The sequence below is a fragment of the Juglans microcarpa x Juglans regia genome, chromosome 1S (assembly GCF_004785595.1).
Source record: "Juglans microcarpa x Juglans regia isolate MS1-56 chromosome 1S, Jm3101_v1.0, whole genome shotgun sequence".
Classification (NCBI taxonomy): Eukaryota; Viridiplantae; Streptophyta; class Magnoliopsida; order Fagales; family Juglandaceae; genus Juglans; species Juglans microcarpa x Juglans regia.
The window spans coordinates 26,420,560-26,439,649 of NC_054595.1; the positions used below are offsets into that span (position 1 = coordinate 26,420,560).

Below are 19,090 nucleotides of genomic sequence, written 5' to 3' on the forward strand. Positions count from 1 at the left end.
ATAGCTCTATTAAACAGTACCATAGAGTTCAAACACCCTGAAGACACTATTCCTTTGTTTTATCACAATTAATTCAGTGTTCGAAATTCTTCCAACACTCTTTACATTTTAGGATTCCCCGAACGACCCTCATCCCAGTAGATATTTTCCCAACATTTTGTTAATAGGAGAGGAGACTAAGGGGCATGCCCCCTTTCTTCCTCCACTCATCTCTATGCTTGAGAGTGCTCGATAATCTTGTCATTAAAATGTTATTATCCTATTCTGAAGTTGCAACAGAAATTACATAGATATATCTTGCTCAATCCGTGCAATATTTCCAAAAGTACTCGTTAAATAATAACATAACAAGAAGTGTTAGGTCTTAAAAAATTATAAAAAAGAGAGCTTACAAACTAATGCAATTTGATATGGTACCACATTATAAAATTATTTTTAATGTAAAATAATTAATATGAGGTACCAATCAATATGTAAAACATTTTTTGGACCAAGTATTTCCGTAGACATAACAAACAAATTACATGATCAATACAAGAACATAAGCTAGTTGGTTCCTAACCCGTCTTCAAGTTCAAGACATGGATTTCCTCCGCTTGGGAGGATCAGTCTGACCTCTCATCAACTTGGTTTTCATGTCCATTAATGGCATTTCCAGCCCTAACCCTGCCTCCTCTTCAACCTCTTCGATTTTCTCAATTACATTAACACTCTTGAGTGAAGGCATTCCAAACTTCTTCCACTTGAAAAACCCATTCTTCTTCTTCGTAAGTCTCTCAATTTGTGCTTGCATGAACTCAAACTGTCTTTGAAGCCAAAAAACATCTTCCTTCAACCTCCTTATCTCTATTTGTTGAGTTGTCATTTCAAGCTTTGAATAGCACCGAGTCGGAGGTTCAAACCCTGGGTTCGGGCTCCAGGTCCTAGTACTGAAGGAGCCACTCCAATCAATATGGCGACTGAGCTTGTTTTGCTCAGAGAAGAGTACTTGGATAACAACTTGGACGGGCAAGCGTTCGTTTTGGGCAGCGTGGAGAGATGCTTCCTGTGACATTTTTAAGGTGAGTTTGGATGTTGAAGTGAGTTGAGTTGAGTTGAGTTGAGATAATAAAATATTGTTAGAATATTATTTTATAATATTATTATTATTTTAGAATTTGAAAAAGTTGAATTGTTTATTATATTTTGTGTTGGGATTTAAAAAAGTTATAATGATGAGTTGAGATGAGTTGAGAGTAGTTCATGTTCCAAACGAAGCAGACTATCAATTAGTCTGCAGAGACTCTTTCTCTCTTCCTTTGATGTCGCGGGATGTGCCTACTAGCAAACAAGCTATATATTCAGTTAGGATTCCACAATGCATAGGCATGAACGAAGCAATGACATATGCATATCACAAACTATATGTTACTAAACTCCTGGGCACAAAAACATTCTAATTAACTAGATCATCTATTCATTTTTTTTCCAAAATGATTTATGTAAAGAGAAGTGTTCCAGACAAAGAAATTATATAAAAGTAAACTTATAAAGTGATGTGGTTTCATGTGATTCGTTAGATCTATTTTACAATAAAAGTAAATTTACAATTTGACGTATTGCATTAAGTCACATCACTTTGTGAATTTACTCTTTAATACTTTTATCACTTTTTTGCTGAATAAGACACCCGTTTTCTTTTCCATTTCCATTTTCCTTTTCATGACGGTTGCACAAGCATGGGTTGCGTTGGGAAGGGAATAGATTCCTTTTAAGATAAGGGGCAAATTGTATTAATTCTAAGATGGGAACAGGGAGATGTTGTAAAGCACATTCTAAACAAATTGATCATTGTCAGTTTGCCTTTCGTGGGAGTAATCTCCAATCCAATCCCACACCTTACATGACCAGCTTTCACATGCTCCATGAGATCAGGACAATGCAAAAGCCAAATTTAGAAAAATCTAGGCTACTTTAATCACTAATCGATCGAGATAATGGGGATTGATGTCAATTAAGTTTCTGTGTGCCCTGCAAGAACCCTGGCCACCTAACCAACTTTCAGGCATCCTCAGATGAAGAATCTCATGCTGGTAACTTTAATAAATCCCAAATGAGGTTCTTGTATTCTTTTTTTAACTTTTTTTTTTTTGGTATAAATATTTCTTACTGTGTATCTTTTCTTACCAGAGAATCATACTAGCTGGATTAGGTAGTACTCTTATAAATTATAATCTGAAATTAAATTGTTCATTTCTGAACCCAAAAAAAGTAATCCGAAACTAAATTAACGAGAAAACTATATACTTAATCTACCAAAGGGATCTTAAAAAAAACTGAAAATCAAAATGAATCATAAAATGCAACCTACTTTGAGATAAGTATCAATGGCTCGGTATAACCCATCATCTGAGGCACGAACATGGCCAGGGAGAGCTCCTGCAAGCGCAACCAACTCCGACAAGCTCATATTTAAATCAAGGGCGGCCTCAGCGAGATAACGAGCTTTGCTACCTTAATCAAAGAAGCCCCCGTCTTAGTAGTTTCATCCAAATTCACAAACCTCTTCACCAGCCTAATAACGAGCTCCACATCCAGCAAAGTCCCACAAGTATGGCTGAACCATGGTATCATTAGCTCTTTCAGTGAAGCATGGTCAAGCTGCCATGAAATGCGTTTCTCAAGCTGGGCTATATATGTGGGCTCGACCCCAACCATGTTGGCGGTCCGGAGAAGGCGAAGTAGGAAGTTGCATGGGATGGAGTCCTTTTCAGGAGGAAGAACTCCTACTATGGTTTCCACGAAGAACCTTTTCTTCATCCATGAGGCCGTGACGCTTCCCGGAGATTCTTCCAAGTAATTTGTTTGGCCCTTTTGGGTGACGTCCCCGCCAGACAGGTCAGGTAGCCATTAGGAGGCGTAATGGGTGATTATGGAACCGATGAGGTCGTGCCGAACACCCTTGGCCTTGATGCCGGAGAGGGTTTTGACAAAGTAGTCCATGTCAAGGATACATGCATCGTCGAACCAGCATTCGGCCACGAACTGAGATGGTTTTGCAGGGGAAGTGACAGTTTCCGGCAAGGATAGGTTCTTCATCCTTGGTGCACAACTTGTGGCCAGTGGCTTTTTCAGGGAGTTGGTGTTAGATAGACGACTTGTAGGGGAAACATAGGATAAGAGGATATTTCGTATCTCCATTATGTGGGCTTACAGACTTATGGGAAAAAAGAACAAAGAACAAATGTCTTTTTTGTTCTCTGTGATCGTTTGGAACCGAAGAATCTCAGGACAAATATATTAAATAGAAAATGTCCCATCCCCTAACATTTACAAGATTCATTACCATACAGCCCAACACAAAAAGGGACCTTAACATCTCTCTCTCTCTCTCTCTCTCAAGATTTTTCCCCTAGATACCTTACTAGAGCCTCAATCATTCAGTGGTGGAGATATAATATTAATATGTGATTTATATTGGCTAAAATGTAGTATTTTAATGAAAAGTGTTGCAGTCACAAGTATATTCTATAAAGTAAATCTATAAATTGACATAATTTCATAATTTAAATTTATTTTATAATCAAAGTAGTTTTACAATTTAACGTATTATATCGAACCGTATTAGTTTGTGAATTTATTTTTATGGAATCTTTTTATGGCTAATACATTTCTCTATCGCAATAAAAATATTTAAAGTACATTGTTTGAAAAAAGTGATTAAATATGAGACTTACATGAAAAAAATTAATTTTTTAACGGTGGACCACATTCTTTTTTTAAAAGGAATGCACGACACTAATACAACTCATAACTATATCTAACATTACTCAATCCAAAATGCTCTCTCGTAATTGCTAAGGAGGCGAAGTGAGGAATTTTTTGTTAGGGGTTAATTACTCTTGCTTTATATATATAATGTAGCATTACTCTTGTTATATATATATATATATATATAATATTTTTCGTTGCATAGGACATTCCAATTAGTTAGCTTCTTACAAAAAAGAGTAATTATTAAATACAGTCATATGTTGTGCAAGAGTAATACTATATGAAAAACATTATATATATATATATATATATATACATACATATAACAAGAGTAATTAGCCCTTGTTGATGACGTGTTTTGCACACTGGATACTGAGTTCAGTCACCCGCAACACAGAGGAAATGATAGGCTCAGGATTGTTCCAGGAAACCTTCGATGTCAAAGTTAGTGTTTTCTTCTTATTCTTCAAAGAATTAAAGAGCCTTGTTACCTAGTGTCCGGCTTTTATATTAGATCTTTTATATTAGATATCGTGGGGGACAACCTGTTTCTCGCGTCAGGGGTCAATGTCTCGAGTACAGGTGCCAGGTCATAATCTTTAATGCGGTGTGGCATCCTGGGTCATGCTTTGACTGCAGGTAGGGAGCGGTTATTTCTCGCACACTCTGTCAGAGGCAAGGGTAGTGTATGCGATCCCCGTTAGTTTGACGGATATGGCCCTTAAATGTGAGGTGTTCTTGCGGAAAGGCGTCAAAGTTGGTGGGTCTTCCCTACCCACGTCGACACGGCCCTGTTGGCTCAAGGTCTTATGGGCTGGTGGATCTTGTACGGCTCGTGGGCTAGTTGTGTTAAGGGTTCTTGGGCGCACTGGAGGAATTCAACTCGGGCCAGGATGGGATTTAATATCTCAGTCAGGCCTAACCCAGAGGAATGGATGATCTCCTCCAGCCCATAACAAAAGAATTCCTCACTCCGCCTTCGCAGCAATTGCAAGAAAGCATTTTGGATGATCTTTAGTGGGCGCAAAAGCCGTTATCTGGATTCCTTTCCCTTTCCCAGCAAAAGGACCTGCAGAATGGGTTTGGATAAGGGAAAATGATTTGCATTTTACTCAAGTCTTTTAAAAAAATAAAATTATTTTAATTTTAAATTGATGCGTAAAATATATCATCTACATCACATAAGTAATAAGATTTGATTTAAAAGATTAAAATTTTAAAATTTATCTTTTAAATTAAATTATGTTTAAAAAATTCTTTTCTAGATGATTATTCATAGTGTCTTATAAATAAAAATTTAAAATAATAATCTCATTAAATAAAACCTTTTTTCGTACGTCTTGCTTTTTCGAGTAGTATTACTCACGGAGGAGATATATATGATGACAGATGCATAGTCGAACGGTTCGCTCATTAATTTGTGAATAATGATATACATCCCTCCTATTTTACTATTATCTTATTTAAGATGTGATATATTTATCATAATTTAATAATAAAAAATTATCTAATAAATGATTATCCGACGGTAATAAATGTGTTATATTTTACACAGTAAAATGAAAGTAAAATGATAATATAGTGTATAAAATTTGAGTAGTGATACTCTACCGTCCAGTGTAAAATGTATTTTTCTTTTTTTTTTCTTTTTTTTCAAATATTTTTTAAATATATTTAAACATTTTAAAAAATATATATAAATATGCTAATAATTACTTTTTTAATTATTAAAAAAAATTAAATACGATCAAAATAAAAAAGCATAACAAAGAGATACAGTAACATTATTCATAAAAATTTTCTTAATTTGCATGCTACAACTACCACGTGAACTTTGATTCGTTGGTTTCGTAGCAAACCGCGACTCTGCGTGGACTTGGGCCCACCGTTATTAAAACCCTGGCCTAATCGGTCCCGAAACTTGATCATTCTGCTTCGGTGCCGGTTAATACCACCGATATATAGCTCATACATATATATTCAATTAATTAAAGCCACACTTTTGTTGGAGAGAACTCCAAAACCATAATCCATTTATGCAAAGTCGGTACGATTTTCTGTATAGAACTGTAGTGTTGTGGAGAGGTAGGCGAGGCTTCACTCTCAAGGCTGGTTTCAATAGCAAAATGAGATGGATTTAATAAAATATTATTTTAAAATTTAAAAAAATTAAATTATTTATTTTATTTTATATAAAAATTTAAAAAAATTATAATAATATGATAAGATGAGATAAAATAAATTAAAAATATTTCTGTATTCAAACGATGCGTTAAACTCATGGGATAAGAGGCTCATACATATTGTCAGGCTCCAAACAAAATATGAATGGATCGAGAATATTAGAGCCTGGCAACCAGACTGAATTCATGGAGCAGAAGATGATTCAGTTGACAACGAACTCATTGCAAGTAGCCTTCAGTTTGTCAGCCAGACTGATGAGTGAATAAAAACCCTTTACTAATCAAAAGATGGAAGATCAATAGCATCGTAAGATCAAGCAGTAGTTCCTATCGAATGAAGTAAACTCAGTGAAGGCGATCATACATGCAACATTTGCAGCAGAAATTATTGTAAAAGTAAAAAGAAAGAAACTCTCATCAGTATGGTTCCAAAGAAATTTTGTAAGTACAGAAACTTAAAGACTAAACAGAATGTAAGCTAATTATAAATTGAAAACTGGACTTCAAAAACAGCAAGTAGCAATGGCATACTTATTTTATAGGTAGATAAAATTCTATAACCAAATATCTCACCCACTACTGCTCATCTGCTCCACCATTCTTCCTATTAAGCAACATGATGGGAGAAAATTATTAAATATTTTGGGGAGCTGAGGTTTCAGATGAACTGTTTGTGGTGTCACCGGCCATTGGATTCAGTGCTGAGCCGCTAGCAAGAGAGCCATTCCCAGTTGCGTTTTCAGCCACAACTGGGATCTTGACAGCTGCTCTTTCCATCTCCTTCTCAAGCTCTTCCTCCCTTCGCAATGCGGTAAACTGGGTATCCAGAGATTTGGCTGCTGCTAACCACGCAAGAACAATCACCAAGAGTATTCCTCCAAGGTAAGGAGTTGAATTTGCAAGTGAACCAAAGGACAAGATCATAAACTGCTGAATCAGAGCACCGCCAGACTTCCCCAATGGGTTGCAGACAACATCAATGGCTGCCTTCCCTTTAACCTAAAGCAAGCAATAAAGAGGCAAAGTGAGCAGAAGGGCACAGAGATGAATATTAAAAAAGTTCATGTCAAAACAAAATGGTATAAAAACTGAAAGAAGTGTGTGTGTGTTGTGTGTGTGTGTGTGTGTGTGTGTTGTGTACATATATATATATATATATAATATATATATATAACTTTTTAGTTTCTAATAAAATCTCTGGAGTGTGGCATCTCCTTAATTTTAGGCTTTAGGCCATGAAGGTTCCCAGAGTTTTACTCTTTTACAAAATTCATTGACCTAAATTATTAAGACAACTCCAACTTCCAGATTAATTTGGTTTTGAACATTACTGAAACAAATCTACGCCAATACTAAGAAGCCTGGATAGTAATGTCAGTGTTCAGACCTTAGTTTCCTCATCCAAGGGAATATAGGCCATCTCCTTGCAAGGGTCAAATAAGCTGTACTTGGCACTCTTGCTGAATATGTTTTGCATGGCACCAACATATACAGCTGCAAGAAGAGGAGTAATCCCGAACTTTGCAAGAGAAGGTCCAAGAGGATCCCCAAATAATATCAGAGAAAAGAAACCAACTCCTGTCAGAAGCAGGACCGTGGGCGTGATCTTGGCAGCAGCTCCCCAACCGTATTTGTCAAATATGAATTGGCTCAGCAGCATCATCGTGAAAGTTGCTATTCCAGTGGCAGTTGAGAAGTCACCCATAAAGGAAGAATACTCATTTGGGCTTGGAAACTGCACATTTTAGAGTGTCAGAGACCCTTTATGTGATAAGCCAATTCAGAAATACAATTGGAAAAATCCATCATGAGTTCACCTGAGCTTTGAGCTTAGATTTCCATGTAACCTCAACAAGGTTGATGCTAATACCATATGCAACCACCAAAGTGGCAAGATCCCTAATGTATCTTGAAGAAACCAAGAATTTCAAGCTCTCCATTGTCCCCATTTTGGGCTTCTCCTGCAAAAACGAAAAACTACATATCAACATATTTTAAACAACTGCATCAACCATGGAGGGATCTTTCAAGTCTACAAAAGCTTTATTTTTTAGCCGTGTGTGCATCTAGACAAGACATTCACATACAGAAGAGTTGTGATCAATGAAAACGAAACAACAACCATGGCTTCGTCTTAATTGATATAATATGCAATGTTGAACAAACTATGGGGCATCAAATTAGCAGACCCAGCTAGCTTGATAACAAACAACTTCGATTTAACCTACAAGATGGTAATCCATCATATCTCAGTAGCTTTCTGCCAAGTTTCTCAAGAAAGAGTGCCATATTAAGCAAACGTAAGGAACAAATGAAAAATCTAGCCAATTTTACTTATCAAACAAATATCTAGCCAATTTTAATGTCTAACATCAACTAAACACATTTAGACAGATTATGGATCAACGTGTAATAGAAACCTTTTTTTAGGCAAACCTGTAAAAGAAACATAATAAACAATAGGAGTCACTTTGCATTAGATTACCTTCTTCTTCTTACTACGGGTTGGAAGAGGAACATAATTATTCACCCACCAGTAGAGGAAACAAATGGCAAACCCCATCAACACCACAATGCTCATCATTCCTTTAAGGGAAATGGCCCAACCATCAACACCAGGACCCAAGTTTTTCCTCAAATTTGAGAAGTACTTCACTGTTCGACCTGAGAATATAAGAGCAACATTTGCCCCAAGACCAAACAGAGGATAAAATCTCTTGGCTTCCTCAACAGTAGTTATCTGCACAAAGAGCCTACAATAGATTAGAGGATGACTAGAGGAAGACAGAGACTGTTATAACCAATGTTTTTGATAGGTGTTATAAACAATGTAAAGAAACAAATATGTAAAATGCTGTGAATTCACGTAAAATTTTCAAAGACCAATTATATCAGCAGCAACCAAAATAATAAGATTTATCAGAACTGAACATAGTTATAAGATTGAACCTTTCTTCCTGTTTCAGCCTTTGGTGGGATTTTTAACTTTAATATGATTTCACTGTCATAAGATTGAACATATTTATTTTAATTTTTAACTTTTATTTGGATTTTTCAATAATAGAACAGCTGGCCATCGGCAGCCACCCTATCACTAACTGTAAGAGTACTATAGAATATTTGAGTCAACCTCCAAAGTTTCCACTGTCCATCAGGAATTTAATATTATGTCTAAAACCACGCATATTAATGTTGGGAAAGGAAAACATAGTTGAAGAAGGAAGACTGTGATTTAAATAATCAAGAAAATAAGAATATCTAGAAAAGGCATTTACAGTGAGAAATAAATGCTAATCATTCACTGAATGAAGTAGCAGGTCCCTTTACACCATCAGGGAGATAGCCGTTCCCTCAGATGCCTATTAACTGTAGTTAACAGGCATTAATCAAATCACTGACGCAGACCAGACAAAGTAAGTTCATATCCAGTTCAGCTACAATCTGTACTAGAGAAAACCATAACATAAGGAAATGAACGCATAATTATACCACACTAATCTTAAAGGCAGAACCAGGCACGACTCACAATGGATCAAATTAACCTGTTTATGAAGTAACATGTAAACTAGACGTCTCTAAAAAAAATGATCCATCCAGGGCCAAGGCAAAAAAAAAGAGTCAATGGGACTTTTGCTTTGTTTGGTTTTTTAAAAGCAGGAAGAATAACAAGGTTTGAATATGACCATATACCGGCTTTCACCTTCAACCTCCGAGCATAATCTGTGATGAAAACTAGAGTATTCTACCGGGAAAATCCCTAATTTGTAACACATCCATGTAACGACAGTTACAACACTGATATCCGCAGACCCACAAACTAGCGCCCATGGGAGCATGTAAGAAGAAGATAGGTAACCAATATAAAAGTCCACGTCACGCTAGAAGCAGATTTGCTCTATTATTTGAAACTTTGATCAGCCATAGGAAAGAATTAAATGGGGAATTGTAACACAATAAAATAAACAAATATCCATTGTCAATAAAATAAATATATGCTATACCAAAAACAGAGTTGACATGAAAATCTAAGCCATAACATCCAAACAATCAAGCAGACATATTATCTCCACAAGTATGCTTCACGAGATAATCTTAAGTACCTGATTGGCAAACCCCCAAAACAAAACTGAAATCACCACACTACCCCAAAGTTCAGCCATGACATAGAACAAACAGAAGCTCCAGATCCTCATTATAGCAAGGGGGCCAAGGAACCTGGGGCCAAGTGTGTTGAGAAGCTTGTCAGCGAACGCCTCAGGGTGGATATAATTGCTAAGAGGATACATGAAAAATCCGAATGCCCCGAAGAAGCCTATGAAAGGCAAAATAACGGTATAGAAGAGAGCCTGCTTAGACAACACATTAGCCAGTTTGGTGTACAACAACATGAACCCAATAGCCATAGGCAAGTTCACCCAAGTTTTTAGAAAGGGAATAATCTCCGCACTACTCCCTTTGGCTGTCACAACCAATACATCTTTTGTGTCTCTGAGTATCGTATAGTTGAAAAGAATACAAAAGAACATCAACCCGAGTGGTATAATCTTCTTCAGCGTCGTAACCTCCATACCCAAAATCTTTGGCTTCTCAATTTCGGCTTCACCGAATAGTGGCTGACCATCAGCTGCTGCTGCAGCCTCAGCCCTGCAGATAAACAAGTTTCTCTCTTTTTGACCAAACCCATGAGTTTTTGAGACAAACCCATTGAATTTCTGGAACCCATTTGAGGATAGACAAAACCCACCAAAAGATTTAGGATTTCGGGTGAAAAGTCTATGCTTTAAGCCCTGTGACAGGGGTAAAACCCTGGCTTTTGGGTTCGGGGTAAGAGAAAGAAGCCCTTTGGTCTTTAGAACAGCCTCCATATCTCTCTTAAGTCCCTTGAGAAAAACCAAGAACTTGGTTTTTTCAAGAGGAGAACATAAAGAGAGACACAGATAAGAGGATGGGGGAAGCAGAGATAAGGTGGCTGGAACTGCAAGAAGATTATTTTTTCTCGGGAATGTGTCGGGGTAGACACAAATATCATTTTATAGCAGTGAAGAAACAAAACCACCAAAACCCTCACGCGTGAAGGACAGCAAAACCATAACAAAATATCCAAAAAATAAAAATAAAAAAATAAAAATTCTTCTTATCACTTCATACTCTATAATAAAAAATACATTTATATTTTATGAAAAAAATTCTCACGTCTTATGAAAAAGTTATACGCGTGAGATACGAAAATGAATAGTAACTGATGCATATTATTTTTTATAAAAAAATCTTATAACTCTTGAGAATTTTTTTTTTTTTTAGTTTCAGCAGATGACATTAATGGCTGGTTTAGGGATTGAGATGAGATAAAAATTTTGTAAATAATAGTAAGATAATTTATGAATAGTAATGAGATAGTTCGAATTGAGTATTTTTTAAATTTTAGAAAATGAGAGAAAAAAATTTGAATATAAATATTATAAAGTTAAAATATCGTTGAAATATAGTTTTATAATATTATTTTTGTTTAGAGATTTAAAAAAATTAAATTATTTTTTATTTTTTGTTTGAAAGTTTGGAAATGTTGTAATGATTAGTTTGAAAAAATTGTAATGATTAGTTCTAAAATTTTGTATTTAAATTATGTTTAGGAATGAGATGAGATAAGATGAAAATTATACTTAAGAAAAGACTTTTTTTTTAGTTGTAGCAAAAAGAAATGATATTTCCAGTCATGAAGTTCTGAAGCGCCGTACAACCTCTTTTAAAAAAGTAAATAAATACAATACATGTATAAAAATAAACTAATTTTTTAATTGTAGATCATATTCTTTTTCAAAACGATTGCGTAGCGCTTATGCATTTAACGACTATATGTAGCATTACTTTTCAATAAAAAGATACTAATGTCAGACCAGTTGTTGATTTCTATTCTCATGCTCAGCGAGACAATATTCTCCAATTTTCATTTCAATATAGGTAGAGTTATAGTTTAGATAGTAAGTTGAAATGAGATGAGTTGAAATGTAAGTTGATTGTTGAATAAAATATTATTATAATATTATTTTTTAATATTATTATTGTTTTGAGATTTGAAAAAGTTGAATTATTTATTATATTTTATGTAAAAATTTAAAAAAATATAATAATAAAATGAGAACACGTTTTGTATCCAAACCCAACCTAATAATATTTTTAATTTAAATTTTGTCATTTTTAATTATATTTGATTATTTTCATATTTTAAATACTTTTACATGTGAATCAGGTAAATAATATTCAATTGAAATATATAGATAATAGATATGATGAAAAATGATCAAATTTAAAATAGAAAATATCATTAATTTTCAATATATATATAAATACGAAACATCAAACAAAAGAAAAAATAAAAACTAGAACTAGAAAATAAAATTACAAAAATCATTTTATAAGTTTAAATAAAGAGTGGTGCTACTATGCCACCGAAACTTGTCCACTTGGTGTGACTAGTGTAAATTATATATATATATATATATATATTAAATATATTCTAAACATCTTTAAATATTTTTAAAAAAAATTAAAAAAACTAATAAATTAATAATCACTTATTTAATTATTAAATCAAAAAAAAAAAATAAATTGACCATCAAATTGAGAGGACAAACTTAAACATCATATTATATCTTTCTTAAATAAAAGACATAATAATTTATAAATATTTAATTTGCATGTTATCATGTCTAAATATTTTTAAAAATAAAAGGTGTGTTCACAAGTGGGCAAAAGTATCAGAATGTCCAAAATGACCAAAAGTACCGTTAAGATATTTCGCACTTTTTTTAATTTTCTAAGGGTGTATGCTTCACTTTATTAGGCATGTGACCCGTGAGACTCGTATCAATGAAAGTTACATTTGAGGACTGAGATGCAATCATACAAAATTTCTAATGTGAGCTCATTAAATTCCTACCTCCCTATTATTGCCTTTTCACGTTGTGTTTTTTTTTTCTAAATAAATATATAAGGAAGATAAATGTTATAACTACATAGAGATTTCACAAAAGTAAACTTATAAATTGATATAATTAAATGTGTTACGTTAAATTGTAAAATTATTTTTATTGTAAAATAAATCTAACGTATCTTATTAAATCATGCCAGTTTATGAGTTTATTTTTACAAAATCTTTTTGAAGATGTAGTGTTTTTCTAATAAGAATTTACTTAAAATATATGGTATGAATTTGATTAAAAAATTAAAATAGAAAACAATATTTGCCTATTAAATATTAGAGATGGTATCTACTTTCTCTTTTGATAATGAGAAAATCTTGATTTCAATTGTTTTAGGCTTTATTTTAAATGATATATAAATAGTAGTGAAATAGTTTGTAAATAATAGTAAATAATTTATAAATAATAACAAAGTAGTACGAGAATATTTAAGAAAGCAAAAACTCTATGTGTACTCATTTTTGTGCACTTTTTTTTTTATACATGGGGAAGGGAGATTCGATTATTGGTTCTCTAAGTGAGAAACTAAGGTGTTGCCAATTGATCCAAAGGATCTTGGCTCCTTTTTGCACACTTCACTAATATGATTGGTTGCGTTTTTTTTTAATATAAAATAATTGATTTGACCAATCATATAAGTTGAATGTATAAAAGGTATACAAAAGTGACTGTATATATGATAACTAGGGGTGTAACCAGTTTGGATTAGTCAGGTTTTGGACAAATTTTGGAACCGAACTAGTATACAACGATTTTGCATTTTGAAGAACCGATATCACACCGATTACCCTCTTAAACTGGTACTTCCGATTTTACTGGTTCATATCCGGTCAGTCTAATTTTCCAATTTTTAATATATATTAAATCTCTAATCTCTTATACTTATATATATATTAATATATATATAAATATTAGTAATACACTATGTCACTAATACTATTAGTATATAGTAAACTAATATAGTAATTAATATACTAATGTATATTAGTATTACTAATATATTTATCAAAATGAATATATTGAGAATTTTTTAAGTTATAAAATGTAATTAATATATATTTTATATTAAAAACATATTATCAAATAAATGTTCATGTTTAAAATTAAAATTTTATGTTATAAATTATAATATAACATTATTTCATATATAATTATAATTTATAAAAATTATATATAATATTAAAAATATATAAATATGCAAACCACTCCAATCCAATTCTAGAAAACATAAAATCAAAATCGGATCCGTTATGACCGATTTTTAAAATAGATGAACCGATCCAAAACCTGACTAACCAACCAATCAGATTCGGACCGATTTTTCGATTCTCCAACCTATTTTTACAGTCCTAAGCAGAACTCTTAAGAGAGTCATGTTGCGAAATATGCCGCTCAGGCATACAACGAGAATGGCCGGTAGAAGTGTAGAAATAGCGGTGGGCGTTGCAGTGTAGAAGTCGTACAGGTTGGCACCCATTAGTCAAAGTTGCAATTCTTTACATCTGTTTGGGCAATTCTTGGGGTCCCAGACTTGCTGTGCCATTGCAACGAAGTTTGCACCATTCACGGCTCGGGCTCTCTGCTTCCTCTCTGCAGAGGATAGAAGTCCTGAAAAATAAATATTTATGATTAATTATTTATAACGAGAATAATTATTAATGATGAAAATAGATTTATTTAAAAAATAATTATTATTTTATTAAAAATAACTGATCATAAATAAATAATTTTATTATAGTGCATTACCGGGACACTTGTTACCAAGCTTCAACCTTTACATGGATTCAATTATTAATAGACAAAATCCCATCAATACAATAAAATTATAGAGTATAGAAATGTAATATATAAAATATAGCTATGTATTATTGATATAGAAAATGAAAACAAGATTGAGAGACAATGATAAAGTAATCAACCCGTAATCATTGATTAGGAAGAGGCCAAGAGCTACGTCCTACGACTTGAAGAAGAGGTGAAGATTCCAAAACAAAAAAGGCTTGATTAAAGGTTGCTAATGTTGTAAACTTGTAATTAGTCCACATGGTAATCATTTTCGTGGACATGGCCATGAACGGCAGATACGTATCCATGTGTAAAAAAAAACGTCACCCACATCACCTCGAGATTTGAAAGCACCAAAGCTCAGCCTGCTTGTTACCCCCCATTTAATATCAATTTAAAAAGATTATTAAATTTTTAATATATTTTATAGTATGTGGGCGGTGGCTCACCCTATAGTAATGGCATGTAAATGCTTCCATTTATGGAGGAGAGGATACAGTCCCAACCCAATTTAGCCAAATATATGGGCTTTATCCAGAAAAACTCTTGCAATTACAAGTACTTTGCTCAAGTTAATAGGCTTTGTTATCAGGCCAGGCCTGATCCATTATCCATTACTTAAGAAGCTATGGGATCACCATCAATAATTATGGCGATCGTAATTACTTATAGATTAAGCGACGAAACGACATAATCAACAATTTAGTTCCAATATTTCTTGTTCTAAATTTAAAGGGTAAATTTAAACTCGTATTATATATAATTACACGCGTTAAAAAAAAAACAATTAAAAATAATCAACTTCTATCAAAATGAGTTTATTCTCATCGCAAATAACTCTAGTCATCAATCGATATTCTTGTATTATTCATTAATTTGATTGGTCTTGAAGTACGTACTAGATCTTGGGCCCCTTAATATTTTCTTATATAAATCAAGGAAGCTCGATCGGGATCAAAGTTCCCGGGACACTAATTTATCATTGTAATGAATTACCTACCGGAGAAAATCATGACGATACTGAAGATGATGGATAAAGGTGATGATTGGTACTCAGCTTACGTGCATTTTCGTTGAGTTGTAGCAATCTTTTGTTAATCACGTACGTAATACGCAAGGGCGGAAGGGATCAATTGGCCAAAGGTTCCCACAGCTTGCTTAAATGCACTTCGATCTAGATCATATGATCCTTTGCAATTAATTACCTACCACTGATCATTCATTTTCGTTGAGTTGTAGCAATCTGTACGTCATTTAGATTATACTTTGTGGGTCAAAAAAAAAAAAACATGCATGGAGGCCCATATCATACGTACGTAAGTACTGCATCAGCAGTAGTAGTACCAGTACTACTACTACGATTGAATCGAAGAGCTTATAACTCGAACATTTTCTCATGCATTTGAGCTGATCATGACGATTATATCGAATGAATGATAAAAAAGAAGGTGAATATATACTAATGAAATGGTTTGAGTCACTTTGACGTTCTATCCGATCTATTTCTACTCGTCTATATTATCATTTTGATTCAATCGTTTATATATATATATATATATATATATAAATTCATATACGTACAAGTCTACGTAGAAAAAATTAAATTGTGTTCAATCATCGATGGATAGATGCATGTGGTCACTATACAACTTAATTAGGAAGGGTTCGGGAAGTTCAACCCAATCCTTGCATATGCAAACGAGCCACGTGCAATACATTACCAATTTCATGCAAAAAGCGGCAGTTGATGAGGTGAGCTCAGACCCAATTCATTATCGCCATCTTGGGGAAGAGGCATCAGCCGAGAAAATGGCTCACTATCGCAATGCATCCGAAAATTCATCATTGACATCCTTAAAAAGCCTAGGCAAGTTGAAGTTGGTAAAACCCATTCACAATAATTACTTCATCCAAAAATGCCTGCTTGAAATATTGGAGTTACCTGTTACAGAGACATGGACGACCCACCTCCCTAGCTGTATATGTGAGTCGACGGGTAGCTGCCTTACGTCCATCGATATATAACCCATGCAGTTAGCGCTCGCTAGCTCTCTCTCACAGGGAGATATATATCATGTACTCATGAAACGTTTAGCTGATCTTCCACAAACCCTAATAGGGCTACTAATCTTTCTCTGCTGCATGCCTTCCGTTCATAGTACTACGTCCTTTAATTCAGTTTGCACGCTCTTCTAATTTGCAGTACTCGATCTGGGGCTAGAGCTGGAGCCTTCTTTTGTTTTATTCTCTGATCTTTTCTCTCCCTTTTCGCTTTTGTAGCTAATACTCAAAGTTTGAACTTGTTCCAGTTCAACCACTACTGGCCGCAGTACTGCAGGACGTACTAGTACTACTGATTTAATTTTTGGAGAAAGGAGGATGGCACATCACTATTGCATCAACCAAAGGGTGAAGAAAGGGCTATGGTCACCAGAGGAGGATGAGAAACTCATCAAATACATTTCAGCCAATGGCTATGGTAGTTGGAACTCAGTGCCTAGACTTGCTGGTGACCTTCTCACTTCTATTTTCTTTGATGATCATTCAAGTTTCACTTCTATTAATTTATACCCATAAGCAACAAATTAAGCTTTTAAAAACTTTTGTCTATACGTTTTTTCCCTTTAGACATTGATTAACTTGTTGGTTAACACCATCTATATATGATGATACTCTTGTTTTCTTTGTTCTTATTTTCTTTCTAATTTCTTGATTTTTCTTTTTGGATTGGATGTATATTTGATATTGCAGGCCTCCAGAGATGCGGAAAGAGCTGCAGACTGAGATGGGTAAATTATCTCAGACCAGACTTAAAACGTGGGAGCTTCTCTCCCCAAGAAGAAGCCCTAGTCATTGAACTCCACAGAAATCTTGGTAACAAGTAAATTTTTCTCCAACGCCTTCTTCTAATATTATTGCTTTAGCACATCATCATCATCGATCGTCGACAACATGGTTGTGATCATGAGTTTTTCATTCAAGAGGCCGGTAACTTTTTTTGGGACAGGTGGTCTCGTATAGCCAAGCACCTACCTGGAAGAACAGATAACGAGGTGAAGAATTTTTGGAACACAAGCATAAAGAAGAAGCTCCGGTCCCAAGATCATGTCATTCCTCGTGCTTTAGCAACATTTTCTGTAACTGAGTATCTTAGTGGTTCAGAGGAAGGTGTCTCACCTCATGTTCTAAATCCGAATTTCAACTTGAACAGAAAATCCCAACAAGATCAGCTACACCAACCCCCTCCAATCAGGATACTACAATCTTTAGATCTTAGTGATCCTAGAATATTAGAACAGAGCAGTTGTAGTTCTAGTTGGGTCCATTTTCCACCTCTAATCCCACCACTCCCATACTCTTCTAGTAAAACTTGGTCACCGGGGCATGATCATCAAACACACGATCAACTTGATCCCAATCAACAAGATCAAAACTTCAGCATGAGAGCATCAACTCCGCAAAGCCTTGTTATCAACCCAAGAATCACTGAACCGGATTCTGAAAATGCAATATTGGCACCCGAGATGCCGGAACTCTATGAGATCATCATCGGTGGGATTAATGTTGGTAGCGAGCACAACTAGTCCTCCCGCAGAAATACCCCCACCTGCTGCAAGTTAAGATACCCTAATGTTCTTCATTCCGCCGGTTATTTTGGTTCAGCTTGATTTATCACTTGCATAATTCAGGCATTCAAATGGAGTGCACCTACATGCATTATATATACCATCATTGTAATAATCTTCATCAGAATTGCTGCCACTCTATGAAACTGCCACTACTTTGTCCAAACAGACCGAAAAACCTGGACAGTTATCGGGTATTTGTATCCGATAATTTGTGCGACTTAATAATTAGTGTATCTCGGTCTGTAAATTATATATATAATGGAGATATATGGTAGAACAGATTAGCCTGGTTCAGTCTATATATATATATATATATATATATGTTGAGGAAGAACAACGATACTATATATATATAACATATATCCTTTTCCTGCCTCAAAAGTTTAATTAATTTGTTCGGATTTAGAGTGGGAACAATGGAGATATGGTTGGAATTCACAGGAAACCTGAGCGCTACAGTCGGTCTTCAGCCCTAGATTTGTCATTTGAGAGACTTCGTAGATGGGATGATAGAGGCGCCCGTCTTTTTATGATCTGTACTGCAAGTTTTAAGGCCTTAATTAATAAAGCTTATCATAGTATTAATATAACTTATAGTTGATAATATTTATTAATATTTAAAAAATAAATTATCAATGCACTAACAGTGAATTTTGACTTTTTATTATTTAATGATTAAGAAAATATTTTTTAACGAAGTTCTTAATTTTTTTAACGTTCAAGAATATAAAAAAACATATGAAGAAAAGGCTAAATAACT

The 19,090-nt window shown here is 34.2% G+C and overlaps 2 protein-coding genes and 1 pseudogene across 5 annotated transcripts; 1 reads left to right on the forward strand and 2 right to left on the reverse strand.

The window, feature by feature from the left end:
• Positions 1–441: 441 nt before the first annotated feature.
• LOC121247799 lies at positions 442–3,093 on the reverse strand (annotated as a pseudogene).
• Positions 3,094–6,293: 3,200 nt separating this feature from the next.
• Positions 6,294–10,956, reverse strand: LOC121246151 (plastidic ATP/ADP-transporter-like). Its single transcript, XM_041144172.1, has 5 exons — positions 10,037–10,956; positions 8,422–8,676; positions 7,754–7,897; positions 7,324–7,671; positions 6,294–6,935 (listed from the first exon to the last, which is right to left on the reverse strand). The coding sequence occupies exons 1-5, from the start codon at positions 10,799–10,801 to the stop codon at positions 6,570–6,572; spliced, it is 1,878 nt and encodes a 625-aa protein (XP_041000106.1). The 5' UTR covers positions 10,802–10,956; the 3' UTR covers positions 6,294–6,569.
• Positions 10,957–16,738: 5,782 nt separating this feature from the next.
• LOC121246972 (transcription factor WER-like) lies at positions 16,739–18,689 on the forward strand. 4 transcript variants are annotated; one of them, XM_041145301.1, is made up of 4 exons: positions 16,739–16,859; positions 16,982–17,210; positions 17,453–17,582; positions 17,709–18,688. In XM_041145301.1, exons 2-4 carry the CDS (start codon positions 17,081–17,083, stop codon positions 18,283–18,285), a joined length of 837 nt encoding a protein of 278 aa, XP_041001235.1. In that variant the 5' UTR covers positions 16,739–16,859; positions 16,982–17,080; the 3' UTR covers positions 18,286–18,688. The 4 variants fall into 4 exon arrangements, with proteins under 4 accessions (XP_041001235.1, XP_041001233.1, XP_041001234.1 ...); XM_041145300.1 differs by having other exon boundaries at positions 16,767–16,903; positions 17,011–17,210; XM_041145302.1 differs by having other exon boundaries at positions 16,768–16,859; positions 17,011–17,210; positions 17,709–18,689.
• The last annotated feature ends 401 nt before the right edge of the window (positions 18,690–19,090 follow it).

Bases quoted from the DNA above. Each gene is read 5' to 3' on its own strand.
- LOC121246151 (XM_041144172.1), bottom strand. From the start codon at position 10,801: ATGGAGGCTGTTCTAAAGACCAAAGGGCTTCTTTCTCTTACCCCGAAC. The intron at 8,677-10,036 runs GTACTTAAGATT...CTCTTTGTGCAG, and splicing joins TTTGGGGGTTTGCCAATCAG to ATAACTACTGTTGAGGAAGC. The intron at 6,936-7,323 runs GTCTGAACACTG...TGCTTGCTTTAG, and splicing joins CCTTGGATGAGGAAACTAAG to GTTAAAGGGAAGGCAGCCAT.
- LOC121246972 (XM_041145301.1), top strand. From the start codon at position 17,081: ATGGCACATCACTATTGCATCAACCAAAGGGTGAAGAAAGGGCTATGG. The intron at 17,211-17,452 runs GTGACCTTCTCA...TTGATATTGCAG, and splicing joins CTCAGTGCCTAGACTTGCTG to GCCTCCAGAGATGCGGAAAG. The intron at 17,583-17,708 runs GTAAATTTTTCT...TTTTTGGGACAG, and splicing joins CACAGAAATCTTGGTAACAA to GTGGTCTCGTATAGCCAAGC.